This window comes from Folsomia candida, unplaced genomic scaffold (genome assembly GCF_002217175.1).
Source record: "Folsomia candida strain VU population unplaced genomic scaffold, ASM221717v1 Fcan01_Sc006, whole genome shotgun sequence".
Lineage (NCBI taxonomy): Eukaryota > Metazoa > Arthropoda > Collembola > Entomobryomorpha > Isotomidae > Folsomia > Folsomia candida.
In genome coordinates, this window is record NW_019091198.1 from 9350880 (window position 1) to 9363550 (window position 12671).

At 37.3% G+C, this 12671-nt stretch overlaps 2 protein-coding genes across 3 annotated transcripts; one reads left to right on the forward strand and one right to left on the reverse strand.

The window, feature by feature from the left end:
• On the forward strand, positions 1–5793 carry LOC110851099 (glycine receptor subunit alpha-2). Its single transcript, XM_035853275.1, has 11 exons — positions 1–411; positions 2111–2363; positions 2467–2549; positions 3665–3808; positions 3918–4000; positions 4150–4281; positions 4525–4625; positions 4712–4732; positions 4849–4988; positions 5068–5242; positions 5310–5793. The coding sequence occupies exons 1-11, from the start codon at positions 314–316 to the stop codon at positions 5577–5579; spliced, it is 1500 nt and encodes a 499-aa protein (XP_035709168.1). The 5' UTR covers positions 1–313; the 3' UTR covers positions 5580–5793.
• Positions 5794–5904: 111 nt separating this feature from the next.
• On the reverse strand, positions 5905–11099 carry LOC110850927 (exportin-T). Of its 2 annotated transcripts, none has more exons than XM_022098533.2 (20): positions 10608–11099; positions 10320–10532; positions 10162–10240; positions 9973–10073; positions 9772–9888; positions 9420–9689; positions 9120–9347; positions 8887–9032; positions 8691–8808; positions 8432–8622; positions 8215–8358; positions 7977–8151; positions 7781–7899; positions 7563–7683; positions 7410–7485; positions 7196–7311; positions 6696–6974; positions 6415–6627; positions 6217–6342; positions 5905–6144 (listed from the first exon to the last, which is right to left on the reverse strand). In XM_022098533.2, the coding sequence occupies exons 1-20, from the start codon at positions 10668–10670 to the stop codon at positions 6109–6111; spliced, it is 2931 nt and encodes a 976-aa protein (XP_021954225.1). In that variant the 5' UTR covers positions 10671–11099; the 3' UTR covers positions 5905–6108. The 2 variants fall into 2 exon arrangements, with proteins under 2 accessions (XP_021954225.1, XP_021954226.1); XM_022098534.2 differs by having other exon boundaries at positions 6696–6956; positions 10608–11097.
• Between the last annotated feature and the right edge of the window lie 1572 nt (positions 11100–12671).

A 12671-nucleotide genomic window follows, 5' to 3' on the forward strand; every position in this document is an offset into this window, starting at 1 on the left:
CTAAGAAAGTACTGGGTTTGGAAAGGTCCAATTTTTTATTGCTTTATTTTCTCTCCAAATACCCCGAATTTTGAGTAAATCTTGTTCTGATCTCCTTTTTTGAAGGAATCTACAAGTAGGAAATTATTTTCAAAATTAATTTTAAGGGAAGTAGGTGAAAGTAGGATCTGGCCAGAGTGGTGAAAGTGCTACTTATTCTGATTGAGACGGGGGAAAGTGAGACTGGATAGATTTTCTTGTCTCAACTTGCATCCTATCACGAAACTACGGCTACTTTTTCACATCTGATACAGAAAAGGGATAATTTCTTGACATGATGCGTCCCAGACTAGTTTTGACGTTTCCTTGTCTCATCATCCGTCTTCTCTTCATCTTTGTGGCCATCATCGTCATACTCGCAACGGCTGTACAGTAAGTCTCGTCTACTTATTTTCCTTACCAATTCCATGCAAAATTGCTTTTATAATCGTATACCTTATATACATGTTTCTTCATACTTATATTCAATCATATTTCCATGTCGGTGTTTGTATTGATAATTGCTTGTATTAAAGACGCTTTTACTATATGGACTTTCTTTCTTCTGGGGAAATTGAGAATATGCGTGTAAAATCACCAATGTATCATATTCTATTCTTCAATTTCAACGCTTTGTCTCACTGCTCGAGGTGTTTTCCATTTTGGCATCAATGAAGCGTTCCAACTCACTCACATTTGAAAATCCATGATCAAACGCATAAACTGTTATCGTCTCGTAGTTGGTCCTTTCCACAGTCCACCGTCACCCTTCATGACTGAACATTTGACAAAGTTAATGCAATCTAGGTTATCAAAATCAATTTCTGCTGGGAGTAACAAGAAAGAAGCGACTTGTAAATTTTACGTACGTGAGGAAAGAATTAACATGACAAAGGACTAGCTACGTACGACCTAATTTTTTTGTTCGTCAACTCATCCGATTTCCTGCTTACTTTAATTTAATAAAAGGACAGGAAACTTTCGTTCCCGATTTTTGGTAGAAAATCGGAAACGATAAGTGTTACAAAATTAAGAGAAAGAACCCAGCCCAGAATTAATCTTTAACAAGATGTCCAACAAATATTCAATTAGGGTTAACATGACGTGATGAGTAAATAAATATAAACTGATGGGAGCAGAAGAGATGTCAGGGAAGTCGATCTCGATTTCGATGGCTCAGAAAAGAGTTTGCCGTGACACGGAGTGTGTCTAGATCGAGGGGAAAATCCAAGTTATTCAGATGCATGAACCGAGTTTCACCAAACCTCCGGGTTACATGCTCTCAAATGTCTTTCCCTGTAATCAGTGTGACTCACTACTAAATACATAAATGGTATTTGCTTCGGTTGCGATATTCCATGAAATCACAATCTTGTGATCACTTAGTTGTGGTTGCTAATCACTTAGTTCAAGACCTAAGTGATTACCACAATTTTGGTCGTGTGTGGAGTGGATTTGTCTCAATTAAGAATATATTGCACACTTGACAAGCCCTCTTGCATGCTATTGGTATCATATTATGGTCATTTAATTATCAAAAAAACCTCTAGAAAGTCCACCCTTGTTGTAATTAACTACTTAAGTAAGCATACTTTTATTCCTCATGCTACGCAAAAATTCCTAGCATTTTTTTTATCATCCACTTTCTCCACTCCAATAAAGGATGACGGACTTGAAATTAATTGCTACTTACTTACCAGTACATATGTTGCGCATCCTTGTCAAATTCTCAAAATGAACCTTGCTCACCCGTACAACGAATGATTTATGATTACACAAACTCCATATGATTTCTGGTAGTTAAGATGATTGATAAGGAAGCGGATGGTGAGGTGAGATTAAGCCAACATCAATTTGCTGATCTGCAATGGTAATTCAACGTTACTCTAGTTGAGTGCGAGGAGCGTATAAAAAATCGGGATTTGCTCTTTCATATAATTAATTTAGAGTTAAGTCAGTCAGTTAGTAGATGAACTGAGGAGAAGTAAAAAAAAAAGTCTAGATGACGACTCACTATTCCTCTCAGCTCCTTTCTTTCTTTATTAAGCAGTAAAACAACATACTTTCACTACTTTAAATTCTGCTTCCATAGACTGAGCGATATCGGCCTCACTGAAAACTCCGGTGTGGATCCACTCTCTTCCAACTTCACTGGAGGACACGGAGGAGATGACGACTTTGACACATTTCGCGATGATTTCGAGAAACCCATGCTATTTTCCGACCTAATTCCGAATCCGAGATTGTATGACAAAATGAGACCTCCAAAAATTGACAACAAACCGACAAAAATCGGATTTCACGTCACCGTGATGGGACTCGACTCTATTGATGAGTACTCCATGGTACAGGAGTTCGATCAATCCATAGTTTTCCTTTATACAAAAACCACTCTTATTTTCTCACCTATTATCGGTGGTTAATGCCCGTTATGATTTTAAATTACAGACTTATGCTGCTGACATATTTTTCGCCCAGAAGTGGAGAGATAATCGCCTCCGATTACCTGGAAACATGACAACTGAGTACAGGTACAACAATTTCGGATATTTATGTATATGGGGAAACGTAGCATATATGTACATACAGCGTTAAGACTATGGGATCAGTCAGATGCTGACAATCTCACACGCAATCAGTGTCACTCCTTCATGCGCTGAAGGATGAGTTGAGAAAACGTGAAAATACTTGTCTCCCTGCCTCGTGTATACCTTTCACTCTCAGAAACATGGTTGCTTTCCCCGAAACCAACGGATATACTTATAAAGCACATAATATACATATATATACCTTCATCCAATACTTATTAGTTGGCTGGTTGACACGAGGTCGCATTATTGTCGGTACACAACACTTGACAATAACTCTCTTACTTTCTCTTCAAGGTGATTACCTTTTTATTTCTTGAGCAGAGGAGACAAGTACTTGCGAAAGATCTCCTGCTCCTCCAGAAGACCACACAATTTCGTTCGAATGCTCAACAAAAGAGTCTCCTTTCTCTCTCTTTAATGGGTCTTCAAAGAATGGATGCTTAGTTAGTGGCGATTATTCCGACAGTAAACTTATGCTCGAGTGATTTCACTTATCTTCCACCCTCATAAAAATTAGACTATTATCCATCCCTCTCAGAAAGGAGGGCAAGTATTTAACTAATCCACACAACGTTTTGACTCTGGATATTAAATGGGAAGAGAAAAGGAGAACTAATAAAGTCAAAGGGAAAGTTTAGACCAAAATTTATATATACTTAATTATTTCGCGAAAGGAAACATTTAATCACTACTTAAGTAAATGTAATCTAATTGTTTTAAAGTTTGCTTGACCCAAGTTTTAGACATGAATTTGGCATCGATACTATATTTGTCATAATTATGAGACAGGAATAGTAAATCTCAAGCCATGCTTAAAATTAATGAGAATATTGAAATTAATTAACCCATCTTTGATTGGTTTGGAACTTGCTCAGCAGAATATAATGCAATTAGCATGGAGGTTGTTAGCAGCACATAGCATACTCGGTGTGTGAGTAGGTGAGAGCAGATGAGCGATGATGGTGATGATCCTCGAACGGAGAAAGCAAGGAGAAAGCACGACATGCTACTTTTTGGCCTGAATTGATTTCTTTTAATGGTGAAATGGCCTCCAGGCTTCTGGAAGTGGACTGGCTGCAGAAAATGTGGCGACCCGATTCCTTCTTCAAAAATGCCAAGCAAGTCACATTTCAAACCATGACGGTCCCAAATCACTACTTGTGGCTGTACAAGGATAAAAGCATCCTCTACATGGTCAAGTAATACGTACTTGTTTAATGTGCCATTATTTTTGCATGGAATGCCCACCTCGCCGGTGTGCAATAATTAATCATTGTAATTACATTAATTGTCTGGAATATTCCCTAGACTTACTTTGACATTATCGTGTGCGATGAACTTTGTGATGTACCCGCACGACACTCAGGAATGTAAACTTCAAATGGAAAGTTGTGAGTGAAATGTTTGCTTAAACTTTGGTGTTCATTAGGCGTGGTGAACTTGTCTGGTGGAGGAAGACTAGCCAGCCAAAGACAATTAAACGCTTTTATTCTCTCCTCCTTTTTCCTCCCTACTTCCTCCCAATCCGTGTCACGTCTAGTGTCGCACACCACGGCGGACTTGGTCTTCGAATGGGAAGAGGTGCTTCCCTTGGCCGTGGATCAAATTGAACTCCCTCAGCTCCAACTTGTCACAAATCGGATTCAAGACTGCACTCAGGTCTATTCCACAGGTATAGCAAGCACCTACGTAAAAGTAAAAGTAAATGGAACATGAAATCATGAAACGGTTCAGAAAGAGCGTGTATACGCATTTTGTAGATCGAACTGCTAAGTATAGTTAACTAATTAATGTAATTATGTGTTCCGACAAGAGAAGAAAGACCTGAAAAGCAATCATGCCTTAATTTCCTTGAAAATCAGTGGAAAATATTTGCATAATCAGTAATAAAATTGGAACCTGTGCTGTGAATCAGGAAACTTTACCTGTTTGGAGATCGTGTTCGTGCTGAAGAGGCGACTTGGCTATTACTTGTTCCACACGTACCTGCCGACATGTCTCATAGTTATTATATCGGTATAACCATCTTGTTCTCAGTTTTCTCTCTTGCCAGCTGAAAATTTTATGTTTCAATTAACTAATTAGCTAATTTCTAATTGCAGTGGGTCTCATTTTGGATTCAGGTGATCCTCGGAATTGGATTGCATGTGAATAATAATGCAATTTTTTAGTGGCATGCAAAACAATGGTACATATGTTTTTTCTTTATCATTTTGCACATGATGGGTCCATTTTTCAGCCGGAAGCTGCCCCTGCAAGGGTCACGTTGGGCGTCACCTCGATCCTCACACTGTCCACGCAGCATGCGAAATCTCAGGCTGCACTTCCACCCGTTTCATACCTCAAGGCGATTGATCTCTTCATGTCGGCTTGCACGATGTATGAAAATGCGATTCACTTTCTCTTCTTCTTGAGAAAAGCGTCGTAAATTTGTCTCACTTTTCTTCTGTTTTGTCAGATTTGTCTTCATGGCTCTGATGGAATACTGTTTGGTCAACATTTTACTTGGAGATACCTTTGACGACCCGCCGCCCACTCGTAGGAATAGGCACCGACCAAGGGTTTATAATTTGCGCCCACAACTCCGGACCGCTCCAGCTGCTGTTACTGTGAACATGACCAATTTGCAACAGGTTACTTTTAGTTAAGCTATCACATGCATTCTATTTACGTATCCTTAATATCTTTCATCCTGTAAAGAATCAGAATGAGGATGACAAAATTGACAGCAACACCACCAACACCAACACCAACACCAACACTGCCACGATTGATATGGAACCCATGAATTACGAAATACCACCACCGCCACCCCCACCAACCTCGAAACCACCAAAGGATGCGAATTGCATACATGCGGAACGACGCCGACGAGCATTGGCAGTTGATCGAATCTCACGATTCTTCTTTCCACTGACCTTCACGTTTGTCAACGTGTTGTACTGGTTCCGGTTTGCATCTTATCTGTAAATTCCTGATTGGATTGGGCACACTACCACCAGCCCAGCAACTATGGATAAAAACACCTCTGGAAATATATTTAGTAACCAATCAATTCAGTTGACTGAAGCTGTAAGCTTGTCAACATAAAATGAACAAAGGGTTTGATCTTGTACTCTGAATGTATGTAATATGATATAGTAGCGAGCTGTAGGAGTAGAGTAGATAGTTTTTGTATGCATATGTAGCTGATGGATATATTGTATAAAATCTAAATGTACCTTACACATTTGTTCACAAAATTCGAGACCTGCCAAATTGATATGTATAAATTACACGACCACTGATATGAATCTTTGAGGAAAACAAAAACAAAATTTATTTCCAATGTCAAATACTTACATTTTAATGTAAATAATGTTATCAAAAGTAATTTATAGTCCGTATCTCACGACCTGTTTTAGTAATTTAATTTACTATTCTTCTATTAAATACGATGTTTTAGTCAGTAAATGCGTAAATCAGTAAACATAATACGTAGGAATTTTCATTTCATTTCTTAAGGCAAGCTGGCTTTTAGTTGCTGAAAGAATGACTGGAATATAAAAATAAATCAATGTTATTTCCTCAAAACGTAAAGCTTACGATGCATTACATTCATTATTACCTTCAAAAACAGTCTAAAATCTTTTGGGCTTCGCTGTAGAGCTTCGAGGAATTCTACAATTTTTGGAACGGGTATATTAAGCGTAGGTAAATAGTGGGTCTGAAGATATACTCGAAATTCGTCTTTCTGCAATTAAATTAAAGTATTTTAATAAGCTACGTCAATCTCACTTCAACAGTTACATGTTAATACTCTTACTCTTTTCTCTAAAATAACCAGTAAACAATTCCCAATTTCGTTCAAGGCTAGCAGTGTTTGTGCATCGCTGATGTCAAAGTGTGGTTTTAACGGAGCCATAAAACACGCCGGAAGGATATTTTTATATAAGAAATCAATGAAACCCTCTGGATTATCTTGACCGCCCCACATTTCCACAAATTTTTTCATGATTGAAAAACAAGCTCGTTGTGCCTAGAAATCATATTTTTTCGCTCAATTAATTGTAATTCCATAGTAGGTATATATATATTTATAATTACCACAGGATCTGGAAACTCCACTGAGCCTTGAATAACGCTAAGCATTACTTGGTGTAGAATTGCTGAATTTTCCTCCGCAGACAACACCTCCATCACATTGCTTGTCACAATGGTAGCAATGAAATTGTAATATTGTCGTTGCAACATTCTTCTCTCACCCGTAGCAATTTGGTCGTTTAATTCGATTGGTTCAGCAAGTGCTCTAAAAACACTCTGTACCATTGGAGTAAACATCTGATTCAAGAAGGGCACTACCTCTTTCTGGAATATCCATGATAACTATAAATCCAAAATTTACAAAACTTTCCCAATGATGAAGCTTTTCACGTAAAAAAGTTCAAAAGACAACAGAAATAGCACTACAACAGGATATTAAATAACTAAGGAAGAAGAATAAGGAAAATTTTTAAATTTTTAAACACATGCATATATTTAATACCCAACTATTAGATAAGCACATAAACGCGCAAGTTTGTAAAAATTTTCCCAATTGTACCAACCTTAAACTTAGTAATGACTTGATTGATGAGCGGCATATATTCTTGAATGCTTTTGCAATCACAGTTCTTCAACAATGCTTGGGATGCTAAAGGAATGTAGGGTAACAATTCTTCTTCTACGCAAACAAAAAATAGTTGTATTAATAATAATTTGAAAAGAAAATCCTCTAATCAACTACACCTCAAACCAAATATTTTCTATATTTTCACATGCCCAGGCAAACGACCATCCGGTGTAGATATTGACGAACACAGCTCTGCAAACTTATTTGCTGAGTGTCAGGGGCCACCTTTAGTTTTAATATATTGTCTTGAAATATTCCGATACTTTGCAAATAATACAAGTATAAAGGAATGACAAACATACCTGAACTGATTGGATAAAAATTTGTAAAGCATCCAGAAAAATTGAAGTACAATTGTAAGTCTTCATGGTTAACTGGTTGCTAAATGCTTTACTCAGTCTGCTTGTAACGGATATTGCTTGACTACACATGCATGCAAAAGAATAATAGAGAAGAAATTAGTGAATATTCCAATCTTGAAAAATATTGCTTAAATATCTATGTATATTGTGCTACTTACATTACTACATTCGCAAGTTCTTCTTGTCGATGCGGGTCCTTTTCTGCAGCCAATTCCTCTGTAACACGGCGAGACGTTTCCAACAAAGGGGTTACGACTTTCTTCATGAGCTCGCCTTTCTATTAATTTAGTAAGTGTTACAGTCAGCAGTCAAGAATTCAATCGTAAGTGAATCTGAATCATGAAATTAGCTCACCTCATTTCCTTTATCTCCTGAAATAATAACTACGCCGACTACTTCGTATAAATAGAGCTGGTCATCTGAAGACATTAATGGTTCAGTTCCTTGGAATTTGGAAGGAGTAACCAGAGCTAGTAATGGTTGAATTGCATGAATGATGTCATTCGTGAGCTGATCTGTTATATGACATCTGCAAATAAAATAAATCAAAATTAATAGTAAATTGTTTAATGCAACTTCAAATTTCACTTACCGAACAGATTTTATAAAACGACAAAACAAATATGAGCATCTTGATCTGACTCTCTTGTCAGGGTGAAATAGTCCAGTTTCTTTGAGAAAACTAGCTAGCACGCTCGCAATATAGTCCGGATGACAGACGAAAAACTTTTCATATCTGTAGTATAAAAACAGAGTGAAAAAATAATAATGTAAAAACCGAGTATTTAAACTTATCGCTAAAAGCATACCTGACTATAATTTCAAAATATTGGAGAACAACGGATTGATGAGTATGAAGATAAATATCTGAGTTCATGATCAACAACAAAAGTACTTGTATTGGGGAAGATTTTGCTAAATCAGCAGTAAACAGGGATACCCCTGCCGCAGGTATTGCTTCCCCAAGATAATACATCAACAATAAGGCCACCTCCGAATCCTGAAATAATAATTTAGTAAAATATTAACTGGTGTATTTGAAATTACTAAGAAGTATTTATCTCGTACATGAAATGGAAGCATTTTCCAATTATGTATCGCAATGTTTAAAATGTTCTTGACGTGCTCAATCACAGTCATCTTATTAATCTGAGCCAAATTCTCAAAAATAATCTTAAGTTGTTTCCTGAAGTTAAAAAAAAACAATTAATGTTAAATTAAGATACGCTAGTAAAGGATAACTATCTAAACAGAAAGCTTTTACCTAAATTCTTGGAAATCTGCCTCTGTTTCTCGCTCTTTCATAAAATTATAATCCTCATCAAACTGTAATTTTCTAGTAATTATTTCAAGTGTCATTTGAAAGTATTTATTTTGCTGCTCTGTAAGGGCTGGAGATTGCTTTAATAACTGGAATTGTTAAACATCAAAAAATTATTATGAATGTCTTGTTGTTATTATTCCATAGTTCAATACATGAATGTTGTAATTTCTTACGTGTAAATAATCTTTTAAATAATCTAAAATTGATGCTGACGCATCATCGTCTTCATTTGCCAAAAATTCCAATATTAATGGAACCTTATTTTCGATAGCAATAAATATGTATTGGCAAACTTCTCCTTGCTTGTCTCCCGTCTTGGCTAGTTTATTGTAACCATCAATCACAGTGCACCCCATGGCATTCACAATTCTACCCAAGCTGGACAGAAAGGGACTTCCATTCTAAAATTACCAAAACACAAAAGTAAGTTTTAAGACCTAAAACCACAATAACAACAAGCTTTTTGGACTCACTTTGAGACTATCCCACACTTGAGCATTTGTCAGCACAGTGTAGAAAGATTCTACTAATTTTGTCTTCGACAAAGGGTCCATTCCTTTGCAAATTATATCATGAATGCAGTCAGCAGCAGCATCTTGTACCTCAGATTCTGACAAATTCTTGACAAGGACTGAAACAAAACGGTCATTCGCCACCAAATTGATGTCCATCCAAAGAATGTATTTTCCAATCACTTGTAGACATTGGCACACAATGTCAGGCTTGGAAGAATCAAACGTAGTCTACAAAAACATGGTCAGATTAGTTTTCTGGAATCTAGCTGCAAAATATCTGACTGAATGAACTGAATAATAAATAACTTACTAATATACGATACCACGAATCAGCCAATCGTTCAACCACTCCTTCTCTCATTGCGTCTTTAATTAAATTATTTCTTTGAAGTTCGACGTTTGTGCGAGCAATGTCTCGATCAGCAATCTTAAAAATATTTGGTACATTCATTTAAGTTTGACACGTATGTTGCACATTAAAATTATCACGCAATATATGATTTTCTGCTACCTCTGTGTCAATTGCATACAAAATCCGAAGGTACATATTAATGTTAGCCTCCCCACCTGTCTCCATTGTAGAAAACAGGTCGTCGTAAAAATTAGGCCATCCTGAAAGTGGGTACAAAGGTCAAAAGAAGTACATCAGTTTGTATTAACCAATAAAATCTGTGTTTGAATCTAAAGCGTAAACACTTACTCATTGGATAATCTTGGATGAAAATTAAAGCTATTATCTGAGCAACTTTGTTGTATAGGAAGGCACGTGGCTGTACAACCTAGTCAATAATAAATAGATTATTAATTTGATATACTACTTTCTATTTGGTCAGTCATGTTAAATGTTTCATCATTGACCTGCATTCCTGTCCAGCGGAATAGAAAATTCTTCAGAATATTCTGATGTTCAGTCGAAGATGCTAAATACCTCGTCTTGACAAAATTCTCAATGACTTGCAAACAGAAAAACTGGGTCTCTGAATCCACAGTTTTCCCCGTCGTTGACAAGTACTGGACACACAATTGCCAACCGGTGTCTGAAAGTTTGAGCTGCTCGAAGTAGTTGATGGCCTAAAAATATTTAAATAAACCAAATAAAATAACCCAGTGTAACTCAGTTTGATTGATCTTCTTCATTCCACTGACCTTCATGTGACGTTCGAAACTTCCCGAAGCATTGCCCAGGCCAAGCAATATCCCCTCGTCCATGGCAGCTGTTGTTGTTGTTTGTGATGTTTAGCGACGTGTTAGTGTTTAGCGACGTTCTTCGTCGTCACAGCTGGTCAGCTTGACTCCTTCCAATTACAGTCAACCACCCAGATATCCACCATTCTCCACGTGGACCGAGTGGGAAAAAAATACGTAAAAAGGTCACGGTTCACACGAAATATGATGACCAACGATGTCCACAAACCCACATGGATGGATTTGAGATGGTTCAGACAACGGAATTGTCTTACCGACCTGACCCAAAGGGTCAAAGGGTCAAACAGTAGAGGGAAAAGTGGGACAAAATCCTTATCCGCCTTGGTAGATAAGCAGGTGGTGATTTTAGAAGTAGTAGAGTTAGTCAACGAACATGCGGTCGTGGTAATGAAACTCAACTCTCCCTTCTTCACAACGTGGCTCAAAGGCAACCGCTGTCTTCCCAGTCGGACAGGGTATTTCAGCCACAAAAGAGTAGTGCCCCATCGTAGAAAAAAGCCTTGTTATAAATAACACTCCACAAATAGCATGTTTAGCATGAAAAACTATGTATAATAATAAAGTATGCGACATTTTTTGGCCTTCTTGCCTTGGACGAAGGGGACTTGGGGAGATGGAACCAATAAGAGTAGAGAGAAAAAGGTTAAAATGATGCTCATTAAACATGAGACAGAGCAATTTCAGTGCATTGTGTAAATGTTGTGTACATACATTTGAACTTTTGAACTAACATTATTTGGATGTAGACCTCAAATAAGAATCTCATTCATACTTTTCAATATCTATTTTTTAATATTTAAGATTAAAATTTCTCTAATGAACCAATTTATTCATTTTACAGTGTACATTTCAAAGCAATAAAATATTGAGGCGTCGTCTTCTTGACAGGATTTTACTTATTGGGCTTTCACTGCGCTGCTGTCTCCATAAATAAACCCTCTTCTGGCCTGAAGTCCTAAAGTGCAACACTTCCAAGAATATGGTCTGATGATACTGCATCGGATCTTTTAGGGTCAATTGAGTCATCTTTTGGATCGCTGTCAGCGATTCGCTGACATCCTTATTTTATTTATTTTTGTGTATATATTCTTTTTTCGGAACGAATTATTATCAATAAGTATAAGTGGGATGGGATATTGTATCGGTATTGGCCGTGAGTGTGTAGGAGGTGGGTGTGTAAGAGGTGGGTGTATATTTTACTTGTCGTGGGTTGTTGGCTATCCAGCCAGGTAAGCTAATCCTAACAAGCCAAGACCCTCATGTTATGATCCGATAAGAGTGTCGGGAAAGTTGAGAGCACGGAGGAGTGGAGTTTGGTGAACGGAGTTTTAGTTGGATAACGAAGGACAAAGTTTTCCCAGCATTTTCATTTCTACTTTTTACTTACTTAGAATTGTGTATGGGCAACAATTGGAAATTCTGGATGGCTCTGGGACAAGCAAACGAGACAAGCATACTATTTGACTCACACGAAAAATAAAATTGGGGCGATTTTTTTTCTAAATTGCTAAAAATAAATAGTAATATGCCAAATGTGCTACCTACATATATATTTATGTACCTCCGCTGGATTGAATAGTTGACTTGCTTACGCATTTCATCGGCTACATGAATTTCAGAGAAATAATTTATGTTTTTGAAGGGTTGAGAACACTTCAGAAACATGATAATGCCTGCCAGCCATAATTGTTCGGTCCAACCTTGTTCATCATCACATCTCTCTGAGACATGGGTGGCTGGCGTGGTTATTCAGTATTTGTTAGAGGTACTTGACTTGGAAATCTAGTGCTAAAAACACTTACTCTAAATAGAAAGGTCTATATTATCACTTCGAATGGCGATGATTCATAGTCGAGATTGATTTAGAGTTTGATTTGTTCATGAAAATGCGACCCTCTTCTCCCTTCTTTTCCTTCCGTTGCTCAACAACGTCGTCGGCGTCGTTGTCGTTCTACATAACATGATGTCCAACGAAACGACGAGATTTCAGGATGAGGAAGAGGT

Coding starts and splice junctions, on each gene's coding strand:
- LOC110851099 (XM_035853275.1), top strand. CDS start 314: ATGATGCGTCCCAGACTAGTTTTGACGTTTCCTTGTCTCATCATCCGT. Junction 3,809..3,917: donor AGCATCCTCTACATGGTCAA/GTAATACGTACT, acceptor AATATTCCCTAG/ACTTACTTTGACATTATCGT. Junction 5,243..5,309: donor ACATGACCAATTTGCAACAG/GTTACTTTTAGT, acceptor CATCCTGTAAAG/AATCAGAATGAGGATGACAA.
- LOC110850927 (XM_022098533.2), bottom strand. CDS start 10,670: ATGGACGAGGGGATATTGCTTGGCCTGGGCAATGCTTCGGGAAGTTTC. Junction 10,533..10,607: donor GTTTCGAACGTCACATGAAG/GTCAGTGGAATG, acceptor AAATATTTTTAG/GCCATCAACTACTTCGAGCA. Junction 6,975..7,195: donor AAGTCATTACTAAGTTTAAG/GTTGGTACAATT, acceptor TTGGATTTATAG/TTATCATGGATATTCCAGAA.